The sequence below is a fragment of the Botryllus schlosseri genome, chromosome 11 (assembly GCF_051294905.1).
Source record: "Botryllus schlosseri isolate E-star chromosome 11, Bs_hap1, whole genome shotgun sequence".
Taxonomy (NCBI): domain Eukaryota; kingdom Metazoa; phylum Chordata; class Ascidiacea; order Stolidobranchia; family Styelidae; genus Botryllus; species Botryllus schlosseri.
Window position 1 is genome coordinate 10574936 of NC_137246.1, and position 27569 is coordinate 10602504.

At 39.8% G+C, this 27569-nt stretch overlaps 2 protein-coding genes across 3 annotated transcripts in view; both read right to left on the bottom strand.

Annotated features, from left to right (window-relative positions):
* The window catches only part of LOC145449891 (uncharacterized), a 43085-nt gene extending 35124 nt beyond the window's left edge, over positions 1–7961 (bottom strand). For both annotated transcript variants that reach the window (XM_080328331.1, XM_080328330.1), the window contains exon 1: positions 7536–7961. In XM_080328331.1, coding sequence (XP_080184457.1) covers positions 7536–7942 — 407 coding nt within the window. In that variant the 5' untranslated portion in view covers positions 7943–7961. The remainder of the gene's footprint in view (positions 1–7535) is intronic.
* Positions 7962–17247: 9286 nt separating this feature from the next.
* LOC145450888 (uncharacterized) lies at positions 17248–24044 on the bottom strand. The gene is made up of 3 exons (XM_080329388.1): positions 23482–24044; positions 20685–20822; positions 17248–18276 (listed from the first exon to the last, which is right to left on the bottom strand). Exons 1-3 carry the CDS (start codon positions 23916–23918, stop codon positions 17424–17426), a joined length of 1428 nt encoding a protein of 475 aa, XP_080185514.1. The 5' UTR covers positions 23919–24044; the 3' UTR covers positions 17248–17423.
* Positions 24045–27569: the final 3525 nt, after the last annotated feature.

Below are 27569 nucleotides of genomic sequence, written 5' to 3' on the forward strand. Positions count from 1 at the left end.
ATAGCAAACAACGACGCTGAAATTTTACTTCAGACGCAGCAAAGTGTGTGAGACCGCCTGTAAAAATTGCGCGAAGGTACATTTCTCGGCTTATAACAAATAACGACGCTGAAATTCTACTTTAGATGCGGTAAAGGTAATGCGTTTGGCTATATAAATTGCGCGAAGGTGCATTTCTCGGCTTATAGCGAATAACGACGCTGAAACTCTACTTCAGATACAGCAAATGCGGCAAAGTCTGCGCGAATAGCTGCATAAATTGCGAAAAGCTGGGACTCTAATTTTTTTCGGCTTTATTGCAAATACCGATGCTGGAATTGTACTTATGTCACATAGAACTCGGACACTATCGATGAAATTCACATAAAATCATGCGTAGTTGATCATGCGAAATGTACGTATAATTTTAATATATAACAATAAAACCGCGAGTGTAAAATAAAAGTTTGAAAGTAGGAATAGGCGAAATCCCATTTTATATTAATTAATTACAGTCTTTGCGAACATACCTAGTCCGAAATATACAAAAATTATTTCTCGAAAGTTAACGCACTAATATTATCAAGACGCATTTCACTAATACGTGCGGCAATGGGCGGATGATATGGTAAGGGGTGTCCTATAGGTGCGGCAATGGGCGGATGATGTGGCAATGTAGGCGTGGCAATTAAGGCGACGTGGCCTTCTGGGATTGGCCGGCGTATAAATTGCTTTCCCTTACTACTGTTCCATCATGAAATGTGTGATGAAATTTGATATGTTCCATTGTCATAATGTCCTACACCTGTGAACCAATCTTCAAGTTGCGCATTCAATGTTTAGCTCGGTAATTCCGTTATTAAAGTTGAGTATGCATAGGTACGTGCTACGCTCCCGCAAAAGTCGGTATGGAACTGCGTTAGTTTAAAATATGTTCCATCATGAAATGCGTAACAAAATTTGACCTGGTGCATTGTCATAATGTCTTACAACTGCGTACCGAGTTTCAAGGTGGGGAGTCGAATATTAACATGGTAATTCCGTTATTAAAGTTGACTATGTATAGGTACGTGCTACGCTACGGAAAAAGAGATTTAGCCAAAAGTCTGTATAGAACTGCGTTGGTTTTAAAGGTGTTACATCATGAAATGTCTGACGAAATTTGGTATGGTGCATTGTTATTATGTCCTACAGCTGCGTACCAACGTTCAAGGTGAGAATTTAATGTTTAGAATGCTAATTCTGTTATTAAAATTGACTATGTATGGGTATATGCTATGTTCACGAAAAACAGATATGCGTAAAAGTCGGTATTCGACTGCGATAGTTTTAAAGGTGTTCCATCATTAGATGTGTGATGAAATTTAGCATGGTGCATTGCCATAATGCTCTACAACTACGTATCCATCCCAGAACTATCATCAAAAAACTTGAATAACTCCGCTTTTACAGCTTGGAATTGAGTCAAATTTGTTTTCCATCGTTTTTGAAGACAGCGCAACAATTTCATAAGGTTGGAAGGAAAATTTGTATAGGCATATGCTATGTTCACGCAAAACAGATATGCGTAAAAGTCGGTATTCGACTGCGTTAGTTTTAAAGGTGTTCCTTCATTAGATGTGTGATGAAATTTAGCATGGTGCATTGCCATAATGTCCTACATCTACGTATCAAGTTTAGAGTTGGGATTCAATGTTATGCATGGTAATTCCGTTATTAAAGTTGACTATGTATAGGTACGTGCTATACGCTCCCGCAAAACAGATGCACGCAAAAAGTCGATGTGGAGCCGCGTTAGTTTTAAAGTTGTTCCATTATGAAATGCGCAAGGATATTTGGTATGCTGCATAATCACAATGTCCTACAACTACGTACCAAGTTTCAAGGTGAGGAGTCACATATTAGCATGGTAATTCTGTTATTAAAGCTGACTATGTATATGTACATGCTACCGAAAACAGATTTAGGCAAAAGTTACTATATAACTGCGTTAGTTTTAAAGTTGCTCCATCATGAAATGTGTGATGAAATTTGGTATGCTGCATAATCACAATGCCCTGGAGCTCATTTAGATACGTTTTTAAATGTAGTTACACATTCTAGTTGTTTTGATGTAAGGAAAAAATCATTTGATAACTCGATACAACTAGTTAACACGCGTTGATGTAACTTTCCTCATTTGTATGCATAGCCTACGCGAAATTGGTTACCGAATTTTTCGATTATATTTATATTCCGTATTTTATTCAAAACTGAAACTGTTAAGTACTACTTAAAGTAAAATGTGAAGTAAAATGTGAAAAAGTGTACAAGTAGAATTATTAATATGTCATGAATAAGTAGTTTAAGTAAAATGTCATTCGGGGACGCCCAAATGTTTTATTTTTTTCGCAATACATAAGTCTGTCTTGCATTTAGTTACCAGTTCTGAAAGCAAGCAAAGTTTGTGGTGTTTGCGCAACATCGAAATTTGTACACTTCACGCTCATCTTATGTCGAAAACATAAGTTAGTTAACAATATTTCGAGTCATGGGTATGAATAATTTTTAGAAATGCCGCATCCAAACTTCGTAAATTTTTTCGATTAGCTTTTTTCGTTTCTATGTACTTTAAAAGACTCAGTGTGGAAGTTTCGAAACTTGCATGAATTGCAAGCTACATAATACAACTAGTTAACACGCGCTGATGTAACTTTCCTCATTTTTATGCATAGCCTACGCGAAATTGGTTACCGAATTTTTTGATTAGTTTAGATTCCGATTTTTATTTAAAACTGAAACTGTTAAGTACTAGTAAAGTGTTATAAAATGTGAAAAAGTTTACAAGTAGTTATTAGTATGTCATGAATAAGTAGTTTAAATTCATACGATTTTTCTTGTTGCGTTCCAGGATAAAATGTAATTTTTCGATCTTTTCTTTATTTTTTAATTTTTATTAAAATAATTATTCATTTTACAAAAAACGTCGTAATTTGACTTTTGAAAATGGAAAATGCGTGAGCTCGACTAACTTTTTACGTAGTTCGAAATCGCTACTTCTATGCATTAATTCAAAGTATTTGTCAGTCATCGTAGCACCGCTCATATTGCGCGCCATCTATTTATTTCACAGATAACGAATTACTCCTGCTTTTATCAGAGGATACTTTTCTAGGGTTTGCCTACTAACGGTACTTAGTTTAGATTAATAAAAGTATAGTGATTGAAAATAGATCACTGGATTATATTTACAGAAAACTCCACAATTCTATGTGACGTCCTTGCATACCAACAGCCTTCGAACTATTCGCCGCCTCATAAACACTTGAGTATGCCTACATTTGATGCGTGAGGGGAAAACATAGTTAAATTTTCATATGCATTTAGTTTCCAACTCTGAAAGCAAGCTTAGTCTATGATCATTCGCGTACCATTAGTATTCATTTTACAAAAACGTCGTGTAAAGGTAAAGTACTTATACATTTCGGAGTACTCAAGTATCAGTTTTGTCAGCTTATTATATGCTCAGTATATTATACGTCACGAATTGTGGAGCATTTATGAGGGTGCTCCAGGGTGCTCTTCATTGAGTGTTCGTGGTGGGTGATAAGTTTAATTTGCATAATTAGTGTGTTCAAATCAGGCCTGTCGCCAACATAGTGATGTCGCATTAGCCCTAAATACACATAATAGAATATAAAGGAAAAGTATCATCTAACGTATAATGAATGTTATCTATTTCTCGGAAGCAAGTTATTATCAAAACATAGTGGTCAAAATTATCGCAGAGCAATACCGATTTTGCGTAAATTCCGTTATGCGTCTGACTACGTTACTAGAGATTATGTAGTTAGTTAAGGAATTAGGAGTCCTATCTTCCCAATCGGTATGGAACAACATCAAAATCATCACAAAGCAATATCGACTTTTGCGTGAATTGCGTTTTACTACGGTAGTATGCGTAGACGTGGACTTTCTACTATATTCGCTCCTAACATTATAGCAGCACCCGACGCAGCTTACATTATTACGTTATAAGACGCCGGCGGCGTTTCACTGTCGGTTTAATCACCCTTATTCTAGTGACATGAAAAGGACTGAATCGTATGAAATGTGGTCACTACAAGAATCGAGCGAAAGCGCTGTTTCAATCCGTCTTGCATCGGTCACGATTAGTTTTACTTTTCAACTAACTTGGTGTCTGTCGTTATATTCATTAGACTCGCTTTCATGCGGCTAATTTGGCCCTATCATTATAACGTCGGGGATCGCGTACATGCGGCGACGGTGTTCGTTTAATTATAGCGACGAGAACCGGGCCCCTGCGGCTAGTCCGTTGGCATTTTAGTGCCGAGTTAAATACCCTTCTCGACATGCAAACATTATACGGGTAGCGGTTGTACTGCGAGCTGATAATAAGGCTTAAAATGTGGAGACCTCGGAAATCGAAACCGCGATCTGCCTGCACTCAAAATCGCATTTTATATTATTCTAGGGATTATTATCATCAAGTCGCATTTAAGTAATTAATTTACACATAATAGAAAATCTGTCGATTCTAGCCAAGGTAAGTTTTGACGCGGCAATCATAAGTCGTAAAATGTGGAAACAGCAGAAACCGTAACTTGTACACATAAAATCAAGTTTAAAAAATATGGACGGATGATATTAGTCCTAAATACACATAATGGAATATCTGAGAAAAGTATCGAGATGCGGCAATCAATGCAGCGATGATATAGCAATGGATGGATGATGTGGCACTATAGGCGTGGCGCTTGATCATGTGGCACAGATCACGTAGCAGATGAATGTACCCTTAGGGTATGAAAATGGGCGTGGCAATTAGGATGACGTGGCGCTCTCTGATTGGCCGGTCTATAACCCAGATGATAACACTACTGAGGTTCACGTTCGTGTTCAGACAGAACCTTTCAAAAAGGTTCGCGTTCACACGAACCTGAACCTTTCAGAGGTTCACACCATCCCTAGTTCGTTTGCCTTTATTCTGAGGTTCACGAAGATGTTGAACGTAATCAGCTTCCAAAATAGGCCGTGAGTAAGTCTGTAAAAAGGTACAGACCGTTTTTCAGTAATCAGCTTATCCAATTGTGAGCTGGGCCACAGAACATTTTCAAATTAGAAATGAAGTCGCGACCATCAAAGGTTAAAAACCACCGGATGTGCAACCTACTGGTGCGGACCGGCATTTTGGCTCATAAATAGTTGTTTGGATTCTATCAATAATTTGTAGGTTTCATGTCACTGCCAAGCATTTTGGCGGCATTCAATCATTGTACCTCGTCTAAAAGGTAGCAAACCAGCGAATAAGCCCTCTTCTTATAGACCAATTTCTCTGACGAGTAACATCTGTAAGACAATGGAAAGGTTAATAAATAACAGACTTACTTGGTGGCTTGAACGGAATGGATTATTCCACCCAAGTCAATGCGGCTTCCGACACAAACGGTCTACTCGAGATTGCATAATGTCACTACACGACGCTATCTATAAATCGTTATTTAATAAAAGATTTGTTTTAGCGGTGTTTTTGGACTTTGAAAAGGCCTACAACATGACCTGGAGAGACGCCCTCGTACTTAAACTGCGGAAAATTGGCCTCACAGGAAACATATTGCAGTGGGTGCATTCATTCATTAACAACAGAACTTTTCAGGTTCGTCTCGGTAACACCTTATCCGATACGTTTACGCTCGATAATGGTAACCCACAACCACAAGGAAGTGTGTTTTGTTTTCGACTCTGTTCGCAATCATGATCAATGACCTCACTCATGACCTTTCGACTAACATCAATATATTTGCAGATGACGTCTGCATTTTGGACATCGGACTAAACGCTTGTGATATAGCCTCAAACGTAGGCTACAGGCCTCGCTCAACTCCATTCAGGAGTGGTGCCACCATTGGGGATTCAAAATTAACGCCAAAAAGTCGGCTGGTGTGTTGTTCACGAGGAAGCGCAAGTATACCCCAATATCAATTTATTTATTGGAAAGGTCGAATTGCACTTAGAACGAGAGTTTAAATATTTGCGGATGATATTTGATGCAAAACTTAACTATGTGCCGCATTCGCGTATGGTAGTCGCAAAGTGATCAAAATTGGCTGGTACTACGTGGGGTGCCTCGAAGTCTTGCCTTGTGATCGTATACAAAACTTTGATAAGATCAGTTATAGAATATGGTATTGAGGCGTATTTATTCTCACTAAAATACGTATTGAAAGCGCTACAGTTGCTTCAGAACAAAGCGCTTAAAATATGCAGTGGTGCAATAACGAGCACACCATCGTATGCATGACAGCACTCATGTCACGAACTGCCTATACGCTTGCGACATCTGCAAGCCTCTGCCTCAACTATCGGTGCCACATCATGGCAATCGAAATTTCTCTGCTTGCTGCCGTGCAATTTTTTCCAAATCTTCATTCAGTGACTTGAATTTGTTCACCCAAATCTCAGAAGCTTTCAAATCTACAACTTCTTATTCAAAATCTCTGACGGGATATAACTCAAGCTCATCTCGTCCACAACATACTCATGCGGATGAGTGATAAATTTAAAAAGAGAAGTGCGCTCACGAAATTCTTCGAAGCGTTCTTTGAACGACAGCAGAAGATTATCAGTGAAGGCGACCATTTGCTGGATATTAAATTGATGGGTATAGGGTTACTTGTAATGAATGCATCTCTGAATGCTTTCAACGTTTCAAAATGTAACAGACGACCCGTTCCAATGTCCGCAATGAACAGCTCAAGCTTTCTTTCAGATGCAAACACTGCTTGTTGAAGAGATAATACTGTAATGCCTTTATAACCATTTAGTCAACATCACAAGATTTCCAGAAAATATTTCCAAATCAGGTGTTTTTAATTTCGGAAAACCAACTTTTATGATTGATAAAAGTTTCCTCCTTTTCCATTTCCAAAATATGATAACCCTGAGTTCAGGCAACTGTAACATCTTGTCTTTGGAACTTCTAGATTCTGCTAGTTTAAATATTCTGAAATCATTGCAAATGCCTTCATAAGCAACTAAACACGTTTGATAAGTTCCACAGAATTGCTCACTTTCATTTGAGCAGGACGTCTGGACTAAATAGACCACATAAAGTGTATCAATATTTCGGGGAGCCGTTAGCCAGATAAATTCTTTGAAAGGGGTCCAGGAATAGAAAAAGATTCGGAACCACTGGTTTACGTTGAGTTATCAGCGTACACTTTCGCGGTTCACGTGGTTAAATTTGCATGTGGACGTTACAGGGAATGCATCATTGAAGACTTCGTTCTGGCTGGATTACAAGAGATTGGTAGCCTACTTCTACATACCTTACTTATAGAATCTAGTGTCCTGCTGTTATTACCATACCACTACTATTTACTTTAAATAATACAATGCCGGATGTAGTGTATGAGAGTGAAATATTTTTTTTTGCATTTGCGAAATGTATTTTGTATGCATCGTCTTAAGCTAATATAAATTGTTCCTTTTCCACATGGCCAATATACTTGCCAACCACTTCCTCAGTCAGTTCAATTTGAATGTTACGTACGTACTTGAAATAACCGCAACGCAGGTCTTCTCTCCAAAATGATGTCTGGATTCCTTTCTTTTCCCGAAATTCTCGCAATTCAGCTTCCAATCTCTCTTCATCATTGCTGAGGTTTTGGACTATATTCCGATATTGAGGCATGTGGATCTTTTCCACCCATTTTCCCTTCGTCATATTTTTCAAGATATTATCGCAATTTGGAGCCAATGGCGACGACTCTTTCAAATCTGATACAGTAGGCCTAATTTTGTAATTCCAGAGTTCCGCATACTTTTGTGCACCTTTAGTAAAACTCGGTAGGTCTTTCAATGAAAATGTTTCTGAACGATATTGCCAATATACGCAAGTAATCATAACCAATGCGCATAGTGCCAACTGGGTGAGTCTGCTGTTGGTAATTTCTCCGTTCATGCCGTATGTATATGTATAAAGATAACTATATGACTATAACAGTATATATCTTGAAACATGACAGGAAATGAAATATATTGGTAGCGCCGTGTTATGCTTATCACATATGTCAAATAGTATCTCGAAACGTTATACAGGAAATGACAACTCGACAGGACATGTTATGTGATATATTATGTGTATGCTGAAATACGTATATTTAGGGACGGTGTGAACGTGAGGTTCACGTTCGTGTTGTGTGTGTGAACCTCAGAAATCGAGAGGTTCAATTTCACAAACGAACCTTGGTAGGTTCTGCACTGTGAGCCTTTTTCATGTATCGCATTTTATCACGTTATTATTATATCTATGGTTCAGATTCTTTGCATTTCAACTTCAGACTAATCTATGCAAGGCGCTGGCAGCTCAAACTCTATACGAGCATACACATTACCAATCCCAAAAATTTACTTGCTATGTTACAAAGGTTTGCTCGAAATATTCAGCTTTCCAGTTGTGAATATTTAGTAACTCTCTGTTGTGAGCTTGGCCTGCAGTAACAACATCAAGACCGAAATACGCTACAAGTAAGTAGTCAGCGAAGCGAATGATGCTTATTCAACCGATCATAGAAATTGATATAAAGAATAGGTCGTTGTCAAATTTAAAAAATCAAGCAGGCGTTCGGGACCCATTTGTTCAATATCAATGTCGCAATATTTATACGCCGAATGCATTGGCGCTTACGCTTTTAGGCGTAAGTTTACATTCCCTTGCAAGTCCTCGTCAAAATTGTTGGCAAAGCGAAGGAAGATATTGATTTTATGGGATTATTATAGCATTTGATTGCTTCAGTCGATACATTTTGTGATGTTTAAAAAGTCAGCATGTACTTCAGTATTGTGGCATAATGTGACCTGAGTCGTCACTAGTAGGGATGGTGTGAACGTCAGGTTCACGTTCTCGTTCTGTGTGGGAACCTCAGAAATTTAGAGGTTCGTGTTCACAAACGAACTTGGTAGGTTCTGCACTGTGAACCTTTTTCATATATTACAATTTTCACTTCATTATAACGTCTTTGGTTGAACTTTATTGCATTTCAACTGCGGGCCACTCTATGCATGGTGCTGACAGCATAAAAAAATCAACACTAGACGAGCATGCACCTTGACAATCTCAAAAGGTTTACTTGCTTTGTTACATAGGATCGAAATATCCAGCTTGTGTGTCCGTTTCCGTTTGTCCGTTTGTGAATATTTAGTGACTCTCTCATGTGAGCTTGACCTGCAATCACACTACACAAAGAACGAAATACACTACATCGAACGATGCTTATTCAACCAATCAATGAAATTGATATCGCTGTCTAATGTAAAAGAAATTTATCAGGCATACGGGTTCAATCTTGACTTCATATGTATCATGAAAACCAAATCCAAGCGATTTGGGTGTTGGCTATTGCTGTATAACTTGTTAATGGGGTAATATCGGTAGGAAGTACAGAAACCCGTTTTACACTCTGCTCAATATCAACGTAGGATAACAATACTCAGACACCGAAAACATTGTCTGTTCTAGCCTAGACCGTTAGGGCGTAACCTTATATTCCCTTGCAAGTAGGGCAGGCCTACTCGTCGAAATTGTTCGCAAAGCGACGGAAGAGTGTGATTTTATGGCTTTTATTATATCATTTGCTTGCCCCAGTTCATACATTTGGCGACGTTTAAAACATCAATATGTAATACAGCATTGTGGCATTATGTGACCCGAGTCGTCGCTAGGTATCGTGTACATTAATATAGGCTAAGGTTACCATATATTTGTGAAGCGAATTCCGGACACTCTTTAGCGCCCACTAGCGGATTTGAAAATGAGGTATAACACATTGTGACGTCACACTAGCAAAGCATTGCCAGTCGACTGTATACAGAAATGGAGTGGAACATAGGTAATGAATTGGGCCATCTGTAATGTGACCTCTTGTGATTACTACTTGCTAGGGTCCGCAATAGATTTATACACGGGCCTGATGAAATCGTGTGGCGGTCCGTGTCTGGCCTGTCGGGATTGTGTTTGACAGCCCTGCTATACTGTTAGGTCGGTTCGGCTATCTGATTGTGTGTTTTAATCACGTCCGAAACAACATTTTTTCTGCTACTTTCCGCTCCAAAAAACACTGATCTTGGGCCCATCATAGGGTAATCGATGTAACTTTTTGGGCACTTACCATATGCATTTGGCTGTTAAATTTTATGAATGAATTCTGTCGATAATATTGATCATTCCGTATATTAGGCTACTATAAAATGCACCAGCAGGTTGCGCATCCGGAGATTTCCAACCTTATATGGACGCGACCTCATTTCCAACTTGAAAATGTTCGGTGGCCCAGCTCATAACTCGAATAAGCTGATTACTAAATAAATTCAGCTTGCCCAAACTTACTCACGGCCTAGGAAGCTGATTACGTCCAACATCTTCGCGATACCCAGATAAAGGCAAACGACCCCAATATTTGGAGCCACTGTCTGTGACTGAAGCATCCAATCGGCCTTAACCAACTCTAGGAACATACTGTTAGCTTATAATCGCGATTACAATTGGACTTATTTCAATAAATGATGGTTATTTATATTTATTTTTGATTGCATTTTTGGCGAGTGTGGTGCCTGGTGCCCATATTAATATCAATATACGTTGCATTACCTCGCGCGCAGCGCGAAGAAGAATTCCGAATAGCATAAATCTGCTTGAAATTGATGTTGTCTCTGTTGATTTAAGGAAAACTTTTGAGCCTACTTCAAGCCTTCAAAATTCCGGACATTTAGGCATATTATAAAAATTCCTCCCGGACGCAAATTTTTCAGTGAAATTCCGGACATGTCCGGGAAATTCCGGACGTATGGCAACCCTAATATAGGCCATCACTACACTGAAATGTAAGGTTGGAATTTGCAAAATGACGTCACGTGACGTCATGAGGTTCACGTTCGCGTTCACACAGAACCTTTCAAAAAAGGTTCGCGTTCACTCGAACCTCAACCTTTCAGAGGTCCCCACCACCCCTCGTCGCTAGGTATATGTGTACAATGTACAGTACATTGATATATCACTTACTGACATCCACGGAAAGAAAGATCTACGCAACGAATCCTACAAATAACCTTCTGGTGTCAGATTACACAATTCTAACACATTAAGGCATAGCCCGGCACAGCATTATATGGTTGACCCCGACTTTCAATCACGATCGACCGAGCAAGCAACTAACGGACAGCGGGGACAATAAAGACCAGCCTGCAATAATACAAACAGATTATCGAATACGACATTCGCCGAACAAGAAAAAGACGAGACGTTATTCCAAGGAAGAAATGTGACGAGGTTGTATTTCGACGATCAACACGCCAGAACGAAACCAATAATGAAAGTAACAACGTGTGCAGTATCAGAAAATGCTCGGAACTCGCAGAATTTAGGCAAATTTGCGGCCAGTGGTCATCCAAGCATGCATCATACGAATAATAAAAATAAAAAGGTAGATCGATTTTCATTCTCTTGATCAGACTAGTTGACCTTCACGGTCGTATCGATCATTCCTATCTGATACCGAATGCTGTGCATGCATATTTTCTGTACCACCACCATTGCCGTCTGTTTTTTATGTAATTTATGACGCCACTAGTCGCGCCGAGCGCGAAATTTTTTCGAAGTTTATAGGTCAATAATATTGTTACTCGAGTATATTGTGGGTCTGCTGCATATCGCTGGGCCAAGTTCGCAAGGATTTTACTATTCGGATATTCATAGACATATCGATATCGAAAGCTTCGGCCAACATGCGTCAACCATTTTGTGACTGTAGGTTTCATCGTCGTCGGTCTTTCTGCGATATACATGATGTCGGACGACACTTTCTCTCGTAATTGCGAATTTAGTTACACTTAATCTGTTACATTAGGCGTTCTTTCATTTTCAGGGGAGGGGGTGTAACAATATATTAAAAGCAAGAAATCGAGTGACATGACATTGCGGGAAGCGTGAAGAAAATTTTTACTTTACTTTAGATAAATCTACCGCATAATATTCTGCTTTAATTGAGATGTACGAAGATCTACCAAAATGCGATCGGCATATGGATCTGCCGATGCGTCGGAACTGATACTTTAGTATTCACATTTCAAGTGTTGCGTCCAGACTAATAAAATTTTTGGTTAGTTTTGCAAGTTCCCATTATGAGCAATTTATTTTTGATAATATTACTAATTTCTAAACCAAGGGTTGGCCGGCCCTGCTCTAATCACAGTGAAGCGTCCATGGAAATAAAACACATGTCAAGTCCAAGTTGTCACAATTACTATAACTAACGGCTGGGCTTGATCTTTGAGTTTTCAATTTCCTCTTTGCATTGTTTCAATCTATTTTCAATACCATCCTGCGAGTAGATAAATATTATCGGAGTTTTTCGGACCGGATCACGGTCATTCCCAGAATCCGGAGTCGGACAAGAGCTTTAAAAATAGGATCGGACTAGGACCAGAGAATTTGTCGATCCGCTTCGCACTAGTATGTATCACGTGTGCGTCTGGGAACGCCGGTAAAAACCATTGCTAAGTTAGCTGTGTTTAGTTATAGTTGCGTATTTTTATAGGAAGTTAGTTCTAGTTCTAGCAGTAGTTGCTAGTTTTAAAAAGTGAGTACCGGTAGTTCTAATTGTCTTTTGGATTTTGAAAATTGTGTAGTTACAGTTCTAATTGTAGTTGCCATTTTAGTAAATTGAGTAATAACATTAAATACATTCGAAAAAACATGTAGCAGTGACGTGCGGTGAGGTTCATGGCTGGTGAGGCACACGCAGGCTATCTAGACTACAGCCTACTAGTCGTCATCTGATCCAAGAGGTGTCTTACATAAGCCTAGAAGTGGAATGTGCTACGAGTCGGCAAATACAAATATGGAATCATAACATAGAATATCGACCTGGTGTGAAAGACTACTGGAGTCGAAAACACTATAACGACCACAAACAACGACGACACACACAGGCTATGTAAATATAACTATCACATGCCCCAACTTGAGTTTATAGGAATGGGTTAAAAATACATATCAGCTGCATAAGTAAGGGAATGTATTTGCTCCGCATTACGTATTGGCCGTCGCTGCTACAGACTGTTGGTTTCCGAACTCAATAGCGCGTTTCACTGCTCTGCGATTGTTAGCGAATAGTCCATGAGGCAGATTAGTTTGTACCTCACCTGGCTATTGTTTGTCTGCGATGGCATTATAGAATGTAGACGTTTACATTCTATAATGGCATCGTCTGTAATAAAGCCGAATGTCAAATGCATTGGCGATTTTGAAGGGGTTCTGGTGCTCTGACACTGTTAACATTTGGATTTTCAGAATCACAGCGACGATAGCATTTGGTTGATACCAGTTATTATGAATTTGGAGGTGTTGATAATAAATTGCATTGTCGTATGTGAAGCACGACCCGTCCGTGCCTCACCTCTACTTTCACGCTGTATGTTTGAATAATAATAATAATGCAAATTGGTGCGGTTGGGTAAAAAAGTGTTCAAATTTAGTTATCGATGGAAAATATCAATATTCATCGGGGTTTTCATGATTTTCTCTTATGCACCTTGACGACAGGTGAGGCACTGCCTCATTTTTCCGCACGTCACTGACATGTAGTATGAGCCTACGTACGATTTGCACACGATATAGTTGACATATACAATATGGAATGGCTGGAACCCTCGAAATCTTCGTCGCTTCAACGGTTATAGCAAGTATATAAAGATCATTGGTACGGAATGGGTGTTCTGATGATGGTGACCGCCCACCGTAAAAATACTGCCAAACGATGTAGTTCAGGTTAAAGATATTTTTGGTCCGTCCATGACAGGGGTCGGAAGTTATTTTTATCCTATATTTACATTTCTTAATGTCAATCAACCATGACGTCACAATCAAATATTCGTGACGTCATGGCTAAAAACAGTAAAAACATGTTTTAAGCAGGGTTCATGTTTGTGTTGAATCGATTTTTGTATTAAGTGCAACCCAATTGACACCCCGTTCGCAGGACCACGTAAAGCAGCATGTGCCAAAGATATATTAAAACGCACATCACGCTCAGAGAAAAAGTAACCCTTGATTGATCCCATTAAGCTTGATTCAGAACATACAACGGTCATGAATTCTGCTATTGGCAAATATTTGTTGGATAATTCTGTCTGCGCGAAAATTTTATCGAGATGACACTTTCATTTGTATGCCTTAGAGTGGACTTCTATCAAAATACGCCAACCAAGTTTGTGTCAACTGAAAGACTTTGTGTACCATCTAAAATAGTACATTTGGCTCAAGTGATCTCTTTGCCCCGATTATTCGAAATTTCATATCGGTGACGTCATATTTGGTTACACGATTATTGATATACAATGTTCCTTCCAATTCTTTACCACAGTGGTTCTCAAACTGGCGGGCGGAGGGCGTGAAAGCACCTGAGGGGGATAGGGGGGTGGGGGGGGGGCGAAGCTGCGGTCAACTAAAAATTATTTCGCTACCGCGCGATTTTACCTCCAAATCATGGTTTGTTTTTGTTCTGTGGTATTCATGGTGTTTGTCGACTACTACACCAGGTCGATGTGTATCATTTTTTCCGTAGCTGCCGACTTATAGCACGGCCCACTTCTAGGCTTTTTATAAGTCACCGCTTACGCGGATGAGGTGACGAGGAGGAGCCTATATTAGAGGTCTCAAACTGTCAAACACGCGGCCCGCGAGACCATTTTGTGCGGCCCGTGAGGGCATTTTGGATTACGAACTATTCGAGAATATTTACCTGCCAAATATCTTCTGTTTTTAATTTGAGAACTGGAAATTTGCTCTAAAACTACTCCACAAGCTTGAAACTACTCATCAAACTTGATTCTTACATCACTTTCAAAAGTTACCACGCAGTGGAAGATTAACTATTACGTCACATTACTTGTTTATGAGGGTAAAACATGACCCGTTGATGATTCATAACTAGGGCTGGGCACAATGATTCGAGTACTCGAATCTGAATCGAGTATTGATTTTAATGATTCGAGTCGAGTAGTAAAATACGATTTTTTCGAGTACTGAAATTATACGCTCCTCGAAACTGATATAGTTGATTTACTAACGAGGATTATTGTTTTGATACTATTTTCCACTGAGGATGCCTTGAATCCTTGATTGGCCATGTCGCGGCATACGGGGCAAAGTACAAAGCTACCAACTTTACTGGAAATAACACATTTCCGAAGTCATGATCATCCCACAACATTTTCAAGAAGTGCAATGAAATCAGTACGGACAAAAAATACCAGAGTATCTTTATTGTGATGGATAACAGGCATTATATCCTCTTTGTGGTGGCATAAAAGGTACATATTGGAAATTTGACATAATACATTTTGTTGTGACGTCATAATGAGTGATACTCGAATACTCGACTCGACTCGAAGCATATTATGTGATTCAGAATCGAATCACTCAGGTACTCGATTTTGCCCAGCCCTATTCATAACTGAAAATCGTGACCTGGACTTGTGCGCGTCCGTTTGTAAAATTGCTCAAATTCGGTCTGACTGGGTGATAAAATAAAAATGAATCCAATTGAGTCGCGTCGAATGTTACAATCAGAGAAGGACTTATCGGGACTCGAACAAGCACGGACGCAACAAACTATCTAACTGGTGTGGGAATGGTAATATATAGAAAACAAAAAAGTCTTAGCTTGTGTTTCGTAGCTTATTTAGATATCTAAGGAGGTCGGTATAGCAATCATCGTCATTATGCTGCCCTCTTGCTGTACAGTTAGTTTCACCCTGTGTCATCTTGGGTATCTTTATCCTTGTTATTATCGCCAATTAAATGTAGTGAGTGTAAAGTAGTCGTAGCGTACGCTTCACAGTTGTAACACCAAATTCTCCGGCGATTGGACATTTCTATTGCTATGGCACAGTATCATTATTTTCAAGTCGTTGCAGATCTGTTCCAATAATCGAAGTTGAATCCAACGCTGATTTAAATCAACTTTGGTAACGACATGATCAATAGCCTAGTTATCCGGAGTATAACTAAAACCCGGATTAGGCTGTACTGCTTCAATGCTCTGATATCAGATCAATCTTTGTAAACTTCTAAATTATTCTACCTATTATTGTGACAAGTCCGCTATCTGCAAAATTATAACGCTGCAGCTTTTACGATGTCCTGATGCATTTGTACTCCCGCATGGTGTCTACAACTAAATATACAGCAACTATGCCAAGTACAGCAACAATTTCATTCAAATATTTTAAAATGTGATTTTTTCCGCGACAGGCGTGAATTCGTAAATTCACAATATTAAATCACATTTTCACGACGCGTGTGGAATGTCAGTTTGCACGGTCCCATCACTTGGAAATACATTGAATTACCCTATTATTGGTGCTGCGGCCCGCGACGCGATCAAAAAGTGGGAAATAGGCCCGCGAGCACATTTGAGTTTGAGACCTCTGGCCTAGATAAACCTCCAACACTTTGGTTTACGAATTCTGAAGTCGACCTCGGTCGGACTCGAACCCGCACCCATTGGTGTTGCAGGATTATACCACCGCGCTATCTCGCCACCACCAAATCGTGGTTTTTGCTCTTCGTATAGTCCGAAGATCATATTTGATAGTCCTCACATCAACAATCATAAAAGCTTCCATTCCATGAAACTATCCATTGGGATTGGTAGCATTCTGATTGCGTTTTGTGATATGACGATTAGGGCTGGACAAAATCGAGTACCTGAGTGATTCGATTCTGAATCACGTGAAATGCTTCGAGTCGAGTCGAGTAATCGAGTATCACCCATTATGACGTCACAACAGAATGTAATATGTCAAATTTCAAATCGGTACCTTTTATGCGACCACAAAGACTATAATTCCTGTTATCCATCACATTAAAGAGATTTTGGTATTTTTTCGACCATGCCGATTTCATTGCACTTGGTGACAAAGTTGTGGGATGATCATGACTTCGGAACTGGGTTATTTCTAGTAACGTTAGTAGCTTTGTACTGTATGTTTCGTATGGTACGATACGGCCAATAGAGGCTCCCAGGCTTCAGCAGTGAAAATTAGTATCGAAACTATAATTCTCGTTGATAACTTAGCTTTCAGTGGCGAGGAGAGTATAATTTCAGTACTCGAAAAAATCGTATTTTACTACTCGACTCGAATCATTAAAATTAATACTCGATTCAGATTCGAGTACTCGAATCATTGTGCCCAGCCCTAATGACGATAAGGGGGGCGCGAAAACGTTCACTATCATAAAGGAGTGCGTGTCTAAACACGTTTGAGAATCACTGCTCTACCAGCTGCTGACGATTACCCTGTACGAGTGTCCGCCTAATATGGTCGGGTACATTTCAATATGAATACTGTTCAATTATCACTTTGTGGTGCAAAAGATACCGTTAATGCACCAGAGATGCTATATGATTGAGGAATATCAAATTCTTCATTTTATTAACTGCTATTCCGTGATGTGTGCCATCGAAGCTGAAGACTAGCTTCGTGAGTGCGCGAAAATCTAAAACGCGAACGTCGTGTGTATCAGCGTAGACCTTCATTTCTGATGAGTATTTTCCGCATTTCATTTCGTTTTGAAGTGTGAGATAACTGGCGGGTTTGAGCAGTCCAATAGTCAAAGGCAAGCACAGCATGATTTGGGGCCAGCGACCTGATAATTTTTGTGGATCGACATGACTTGGCGGTTCGCCGTAATATTCCGTAATCGCGTCGATAGCGGGACCCAGAAATTGTTCGATTACAAGTCTCGAATTGCATTGCATGTGGAAGCCAACGCTCACGATTATCAATGATCCGGGCACATTGATGTTGCTTTGGACCAGCTGCAGAAACTGCTCTTTGAATTCAAGGTTGTAATAGCCCAGTAATGTAGCATTGAAATTTAAAGATCCACTCCCGCCGCACAGTTTTCTTGGATCCAGCGTCTTTGAGACATCTTTCAACGTGTCCCGGCAATCCCTCCAGAAATACTGTTGCATTTTAGTGCATAATGCCCTGACGCGTGCTGGTGTTGATCCGCTTACGGCACCATGATCGAAATCGTTTGTGACCATCATCGCGAAAGTTCTGTACATGTTTCTTATGAAGGAATCGCCCACGAATTGGATGTCAGAGAACGCAGACCCTTCTATGACTTCACAAATTTGCGCCGCGCTATAATCTTTCCATTCGCATCGATTGTCTGCCACGATCCAATCACTGACCTCGGAATACTTGTATTTGCGCAGATCTACACATCTAAACAAGATATGATTAGCACGATATGATTAGCACGATATTCGTTTGCTTAGATCAATGGTTCTTAACCTTGCCTCCAAAGGATACTGCAAATCTGATTTATGTGATATTTCACTCAACGACCTATGCAAAGTGTTATACAGACTAAGAAAATGCAACAAACGTCTCATTTGTCAATAGGAAACTCCATCATGATCTTTTTGGTAACTTCGGAAGTAATACTCAGCGCCCCACAATAGTGATACTGTGTGTTAGTCGCTATAGTTGACAGTTGAACATAAATTTGGTATCAATGGACATAAGCGGTTTAGAGTAGAAAATTGTCACCACGCTAAACAAACGAACGTCCGGGTTTTTACCGCTCTATCACTATTAAAGTGATATGGCGTATTACGTAAATAACAGGCCCGCGAGAAGGTTCTCTGTGACCCGCGCGGTAATTTTCGAAATGAGTTCCTATCGGTCGGTTCCGTAACTTATGGCAGCGGTCGGCAACCATGTTATGACGCGACCCCAATTTAACGGAACATGAAATTTCGTTTTCCGATACGGAGAATATATTTCAAGTCGGCCTATTGTGGAGAATGCACAATTACAAAGTCATGTAGATACACCTAGTGACCTAACTAATCCAAATTGATTGGTTTTAATAAGTTAAATTAACACGTGGACTTGATTTCACGAACATGAAATTTTCATTTCTTTAAAGGCGGTGCTTGACTTTCCATGACCATAACCGCTTATCGTGGTCTACCAGTAATAGATTACGATGTTTCGTTTTTTGGTCGGGCTGAACCGTGGAATAAGAAAATTTGACATAGTCGACTGCGTTTAATGTATATTCACAGGGTGCGTTTGATGTATACCATCACCATAAGGCAGAGAGATACAGAGACAAGCCAAGCCTCCATTTGATGATAAATAAAGCTGGTACTTCGCTGGTAATCAAGCATGTATTTGATACCTTTATATTTCCAGAATCCTTATGCGTTTATATATACCCCGATTTTTGTCAACCCGGCGTGTATGTCTTCAACCATTGAGTATCAGTATAATGTCAATCATTATTCAATCATTTCAAAACACCGCAAACTGCGATACAATGAAAAGATATAGGATGGTGTCGAAACGAATTGGAATAATTTTTGAAATCAGACACCCACCTGGGCCTAGGAGGCGATGTAAAGACGAGTCATACACACTCGACGGAAATAAATTTTAACTCATTTTAATTGCCAAATTGCGAGCTGTCTACTGATACAAACACATTGCTGTTTGAAGATATCTTGTTGGGGTTTGGGGAAAAATCAAAAAGTAGGTTTAGTAAGGTCAATCAGCGTGACTTCAAAGGTTTGCCAAAATCCATTTTTTCCTGTGATATATCTGCGGCTTTCCTGGAAATATATCTTCGGCATTCTTTCATATCAAATCGAAGACGCGAATTTTCAACACACGACCTCGTATTTCAAGAAACGCAGCTGCAGAATTCGCTACCGTCTACCCAAATTCCACTTAAACAGTGTGATGTTATTTCCGAGAATAGTCATTTTGTTGCTGTTTGTCACTAGCCTACGGTTAATATTCCCCAAATGCAGATGACGGTTGCATGATAATTGAGCTAAATTTGAACCAAAACTTGAGTGTCCGCGGTGGTCCTTGACGGTCCAAAAGGGGTGCGCGAAGACAAAAAGGTTGAGAACAACTGCCATAAAACGACTAGTGGTGAAAACGAGTGATGCATAGGTTGATATAGTCGAGGTTGATATGTCATATCGAGATCTGGTAATCTGGAGGGCTGACAATCAGTATTCATTCAAGTGTAATGACGTACGTAATTGGTTGTATTGATTGAACATGGGCAGTGAATCGACATTGAACATGCCCCGACTAATAAGGTACGAAGTTGTCTGCAGCACGGAGCTTAGGCTTGGATAGGCTTACTCACGCGGGTCACAGGTTGCGTGTTGATACTGCATGAGACGACCTGTGCTCACAATTTTTATTAACCGGTGTTAATTGCATGCTATATCGTCACACCGAATAATAATAATTTCAGGTCACCAGAAACCCATGATATTCCCTGTGGGATGTGAAAATGGTCTTTGTTACGTACAATGCCAGCACAGTGAAACAATACAAGGTGAGGCACACATTTTCGCGCACTGATGGTTGGCCAACGAACAATACGACAATCAGAAAACAGTAAAATAACGCGCTATCGACCGCTATCGAATTCGAGAAGGCGAGCTATAACAAAATGAATCAGCTCATTTTCAGTATCAAATTGAAACAGTAATAATTTGAATATAGTGAGCTATGGCGACCCCAGATTATAGTCTCGCGAACTCCAAGGGACCCAGGACCCTAGTTTGAGAAACACTGCCCTACAACTAGTAATCTATACCTACCCATTGCAGTTACACGATGTCTCTGAAGGTTCCATGCATGTTCCAGTGAAATTATTAGAGCAGCACGGTTTCGATCCTCGAGGATTACACCAGCTTCCCACTTTAGGCCACGTGGAATCTTTTGGTTGAGTCTCGTAGCTGCGTCATAGTATAGTATCAGCCAACACTTTATTATTGAAACTACGTAGCCTACAACTACGCATGTAAATATGCTATGTTAGCGATATTTTATTTGAGAAACATTTCATAGCTAAGATTGCTTCATTAGTCGCTATCAATACAATACGCGGTTATGTTCGTACTTTCATAGCAAAATTAACTTAACGTTACTAACAAATTGGCTCTTTTAGTTTCGTTTCGTTACTGTGACTTCTTATTTTCACAATATACGTTATAGAGGAAGCACGTTTACTCAGTTACACAACATTGAGCACTGTTACTAGCGCAAAACGGCTAAACTTACTCCGTCTATTTCAGCGGTCCTCAACCTTTTTGGACATGCGCCCCCTTGGCGATGGTTAAAAAAAAACTGCGCCCCCTGACCCCCGTGCACTTATCGTCATGTCAAAAAGAGCACATCATCAAATACAGAGGTATGCAACCTTTTTGCTAATCACGGCCGCATTTCGATTACTTATGTAGCCTAAGGCTTCATTCCAGGGTATAGCCGTGATGAACTAACTGATGGACGCAAAATACCCATGTTAATTTGTCCATATCCATTCCCGGTGAACTCCGGACTATTCTACTTTTCATTCTATTGTACGCACCGAAATCGCGAGTGGCAATGTTCTGAATAGTATTTTTCATATTCACGGCAGAATTCCGTAGTTAATAGTAGCAGTATCATATATCAATAGCAAATATTTATCCTTTCTCAGCCCATGTAATCAGATTCACCAATAGGGTTCATGGAGGGAGTGATTTCGAAAATTTAGGGCAAGTTATAAATGATGATGCATCTTCGGGTGGGTCAATCGTTATTAGTAACTATGTTGCATGCTGTTATTTCTTGACCCCCATAAGGATTGTCGATTGTATCAGTGATGAAAATAGTGGGAATATATTGAGATCGTCCAAATTTACCACAAACAAATTTCTTTTGCGAGGAGCACACGACTCCGATTCCGGCTCAGATTAAGAAGGGTGCTACTATATTAAAATCGAAAATGAAGTTATGCTGAATTGCGCGGAGCACGAAGTAAATTTCAAGAATAATTAAAATCTCTCAAAAATTTGGGATTGAATTCGTAATTTTCATTTGCTTGTCGCGGCCGCCCACACATACTAATTGTATTAGGTGTCCCTTCTGCGGCCGCAGGTTGCCCATTCCTGATCTAATAATATACATATGGTAGGCTGGTAGGCCTATGTCTTACGCCAAGTTTAAATCCGCATTCCAATTGTTCAGTTTTTAACATTTCTGACTAATTTCCCCAAACTTGTTTGAAAATAACAAAAAACATTGATCAGGACATCAATTTATTTCAAGCCAGGTTGCACTGTGACTAATCCTAATGTTGGTAGTGACTACAGAGATCACGGCGTCGTTCTGTACTCCCATGCTAAATTTGATCAGTTTTGGAATTGAATTAAATTGTGTTGATTTAGGGTAGCCTAAATGAGGGCAAAACCGGGCAGCCTATATTGCATCTAAGTCTGTCTAAGGCGGTGCAGTTCGCCAGCTATTGACAACAGCTACCCAGCGCACCGAGCTTAAGGCTATATTGCCTTACACTTGGGAATTGCTCAAAATTTTCAAATAATACCAGAAATTTGCTCTAATGAAATTGAAATCAGCTTGTACTCCATTTAGCGCGACTGCTGGAGTTTAAATTTGGCGAGCTTTCTTGAATACGAACAAAAATCGACTTCTCAGAATGGTTGTAAAACACATGTTTAGTCTGAATTCATACAGATTTTGTCAATTTCTCGCGCCACCTGAGAGCCTCCCGCGCCCCCAGGTTGAGAACCATTGGTCTATTTGATCAGTGCTTTATCATTGTAGGGGGCCAAGGCAGTGGCGTAGGAGCATATGCTACCGCCCCTGGCTTTAGCTAAAATTGCCGCCCAAATTTCGAAATATTTTCAATTATATTCACTGGAAATCTTTTGATGACTAAAATAAGGTCTTCACTTCGCCTCGAATCCCGCATTATTCTCCTTTTCAGTACTTAAGTGGTGTAAGACATCACCTCACATTTCCATCCGCCTTGCAGCCTGCCGCCCCTAGCGCAAAGACACAAACGCCAAAAGAGACGAGAGAAGGGGGGTATTCGGTTTCGCCTGCACCATCGAGATGCTTATGACGACGGAGATGCGATATGACCGTAAGGTCATCTAGTCTGCACCCCCCCAATGCTACGCCACTGGCCCTAAGCTATATAATTCTTTTAAGGAGGTCCGCTGAATCCACGCGTATACCGTCCATGGTAATAAGAATATTATACTGTAGAATTCGATTATTATGCGGAGCATTACAGACTTCGTTTGGACTTGAGCGCCAGTGGTCCATGTTTCTACATTACTTGAATCATACTAAAGTTGGTTGACTAAAATTATCCTTTTGTTATTAATCTATTCCGGAACTATTTTAGTATATAATACTTCTTTTAAATATTGTCATTCGGAATATATTGTATAAGGTTTGTATTAATTTGTTGGTATTTGCAGAGTTGATTATATGTGCATCGTCTCTAACTAAGCTCGACCAATATTTTTAAGGTTTTCATTCCGCAGCCTCAAGCTACGTTTTAATCTGTTTCTCACTCAACTCAATTGAATGCGATTTACTTACTTGGAATAACCGCAACGAAGATCTTCTCTCCATAACGCCGTTTGGACTCCACTTTTCTCCCAAAATCCGTGTAATTCCGTCTCCAATTTTTCTTCCTCATTGCTGAGATAAACCAGGAGATTTTTATATTGAGGCATGTGGATCTTCCTCACCCACTTTCCCTTCGTCATATTTTGTAAAATATGATCGCAATTGGGAGCCAGCAGAGACCAAGGTCTGTAACCACCGGTCATGTCGATACTACTATTATCGCGAAATGAGTCTATTGATTCTGATACCGTACTTCTGTAATTCCAGATGTCCGCATACTTTTGAGCGCCTTTAATATAATTTGAAAGATCTTCCAAGGAATATATTTCGGAATGATATTGCCAATAGACGCAAGTAGTCATAACGAATGCGCTTAGCGCCATCGCAGTGCGTATGTTGATTTGCATTCCGTCATCTATATGTTAATTGCTGATTATGTGTCTAAACAGATATAAGGCTCATAATAAAATCTACTATCAATCCTTCGGCTAGGTATCCTACACGAAAACGATTGATGCGACACCAACGCAGTCCTATACAGGGTATTTAAATGCTGTTTCGAGAGTCGACGTGTTAGTGTTCGGTCTTCATCCGGGATATCTAATTCATGGATATCGCCGCAGGCCATTCTTTCAACAGCAGATTAGTTTCGCAATTGCTATAAACCTGCAGTTCAACCATTCATAGCTGGAAAAGATTGCGATGATTTTCCCGGAAATTTCCTAAGGTATGACATCAATACCCTGTGCAAGTTGTATATTGTAGTAAATTCTGGTTGCGAATTGGTCGAACTGTGATATTACCATATTAGTGTAGTATTCTTGGTATTTGTTGTGCGAGAATTCTTCAGCATGAATAACACGCATGACCAATGACCATGATATTTGACCCACGTTGAAAAAGTCCTTACTAGAGGTGATCAAACTATAGTCAAGGTTGCTAATAACTTATAGAAGTATAAGTAAAACCAAATATTTGTACTCAATTGCAATTGCAAACAGCAATTTCCAAAACATGTCAACAGTACTTTCAAGCGGAAGTCGAATATGAAGTCCTAAAAGTAAACAAGTAAATATAGTTTCCGAAGGTAAATTTCGTCGAAGGGTCGCTTGATTTCAGTTGCTAATCGGAGGTGACTACTTTCTATTTTGCAAGATGCAACTTCGGGAATAGCACGAAATGATTTATGACTCTCACCAATACGCACGATCTTCGAAAATATGTAAAATAATGGCCATACGGGGGCTATTATTTCAGGTTCTGGGTCTTATATCACCTTCACTCATAAAAGTGCTACAAACTCGTTACAAAAATACTTCCTTCTTTTGAAAAGTGTTAAAAGTATGTAGTTTTGCCTAAATACTGTTCAAGTAGAAGTGAAAGTAGTCTAAAACAGTGCTCTTCAACCGTTTTCGTCGTGGTACACCCTTTTAACGTTTACTCAAAACCCGTACACCCCTGAACACATAATACACCGATTCCAAAGCAAGCGTAATACAAGGGTGTGTCATTGGTATTTCTTCACCTGCAAATTTATTTTTTCCACAAATATAGGGGGTGGGGTGGCGAATTTAATAATAGCGCGTAGCGCTTCCGTCGACACCTTGGGCCTTGGGGTATGAACGCAACATATATGGCACAAACATTGCGAAGTATAATTTTAATGAACATGAAACGTCCAGCATAGTCATTTCCCCCCAACAGCTTATCTTGAATTTATTATGGATTAATGGTCATGCATTAATCGCAGAAAAAATGGGCTTTTGCAAACAAATTCTATTCCAAACCCCCAATTAAGCATCTGTAAACAGCAATGCACTTGTATCAGTCGGTTATTGGCAATTTGACAATTAAAATGAGTTTGCAGAGTGAACTATTTCACCGCAGATGGACATTCTGTTAGAGTCCTGAAGTTTTAGCAGTTAAAAAGTGAAACTCTCCCTTGATTAGTAGGGCAAGGTTTTGTTGCAGTTAAATCCGTGGAAAGTTGCATTTATTTTTGACAAAAGTTGCTGTAAAAAGTTGCATTTATTTTTTCACAAAAGTTACACTAAAAGACCACATTTGTCTCGGTTGACTAAAAAAAAGGTCAACTTCCTATAGTTCTACTCCCGGAATACAGTTTTCCATCCTCATTCCGCATTGATCGACTAAAAAAAGGTCGACTTTCCGCCTCAGCTCTCGAAATACCCGTAAGAGCGTTACTTCAGTCCTGATTTACGGTATTTCAGTCGAATTTGGCCGTGTATTTCACCAAAATCGAAAATACTTTCATGAAAAATCGAAAAAGCTGCAAAGTGTTGCAAAAAGTTGCATGAAAAAAACATGACACAAGTTGCAAAAAGTTGCACTATAAAATTCCTTCAGACAGCTTAAAACAGCATTCTACATATCTTCCCAGCATTTAGGAAGCTGCCGGAAGCTGTAAAAAAACGTTGAAAAAGTTGCAAAAACTTGCCCTACTGATTAGGTGATCAACCATTTTGCAATTTCAAGGTTTCGCAGACTCCCTGAAAATGCTTCGCGGACCCCCAGTTGAGCACCACTGGTGAACATCATACGCACTTGAGTAATTAGTGCAAGTAGAAAAAATCTATTGGAGTTATCTGAAGTGGGTAAGTAGGCTACTTCTTTACTCGTTACTTCTGGTATGTATATGGCGCGTCTCAGTATGGGAACATTACACTTGATAGTGCGTATAGTGTGTTGGCGCGTATAGTGCACGCACTGTAATGTGTCCCTACGGTCGACTCCTGAGTCCTTTACACGTTATGGAGTAATATCTATTCTGTGCTCCTCATCGACATCCATTCCGTATATGAGAGATGACTTACAGGAGTCTAGTCTAGAACGAGTGCAGACGCTCCTATGCGTCAGCAGCTCAGGTATTATCAATTCGAATGTCGGTCTGGTGTGACATAATCATAGATGTCAATATATTACAGAAATATCAAAATAACATCGATATCACCAATATGCAACCCGCTGCCATGAATGAAAATTTGTCCGTCATATCAGTTGGCGGCCATTCCGACACAAATCAAAATTCAACGGTGACATGAAATTGAAACATGACATTTTAGCCTTCTCCGTGTCCATTTTGTGAGTCTCTCTCTTATCCCACGTCTTTACCTCCCTTCAAGTCTGCACCACTATGTGATTATAATCGTGGATCTAGCAAAGAAATGGAAAGAAGACTGTGTATCAACAATCGTATCACAAAATATGACGCCACCAGCATGGAATGACGTCTCAAATAAGAGAGCGGTCAATGTACTATTTTAAGGAGGTCAGTCAGTCAGTCAGCATGTTTTATTCATCTCACCAACAAACGCAACATGTAACATTGGTATGGATTAGGAGACGACGGGGGAACGGAATGCCTCAGATTCAGTCGCCACCCAGCGGAGTTATAAACGAGTAAATATGGCAAGATGTAGTTATATCAAGACTAACGAACATCGTTGGGTTATATTTTTCATCTGAACAAGTCATACACAATGTACAATGCGATAAGACACAAGGCGATATCATGAACAGATAGGAGGATGTCCAACGACACGCATCAGTAGCGATCCTTTACTCTCTAACATCAACCTCGGCCTAGAGTGCTCGATGTCACAGTTCTTTTCGATGTTGATCTTTTTTTGAAACCGCGGCCCTTTCTACTAGTTCTTTCCATTCCTCGTAAATGCTTTCTTCGTCGGGTCTTTTTCTGGGCTTTTTGTCGCCGTAAGAACGGCAACGGCAGAGGAAGAGGAGCCCAGATAAACCTCCGACGGAAATATGACAGTTAACCGAGGGACCAAAGTTTAAATATGGATCAAAGTTTAAATATGGACTTTTTTTGCGACCACAAAGAATATAATGCCTGTTATCCATGACATTAAAGATACTGTAGTATTTTTTCGACCTAACCGATTTTATTGCACTTGGTGACAATGTTGTGGGATAATCATGACTTCGGAAATGTGCTATTTCCAGTAAAGTTCGTAGCTTTGTACGATATGTTTCGTATGCTACGATACGACCGATCAGGTTTCGGTTTCAAGGCTACC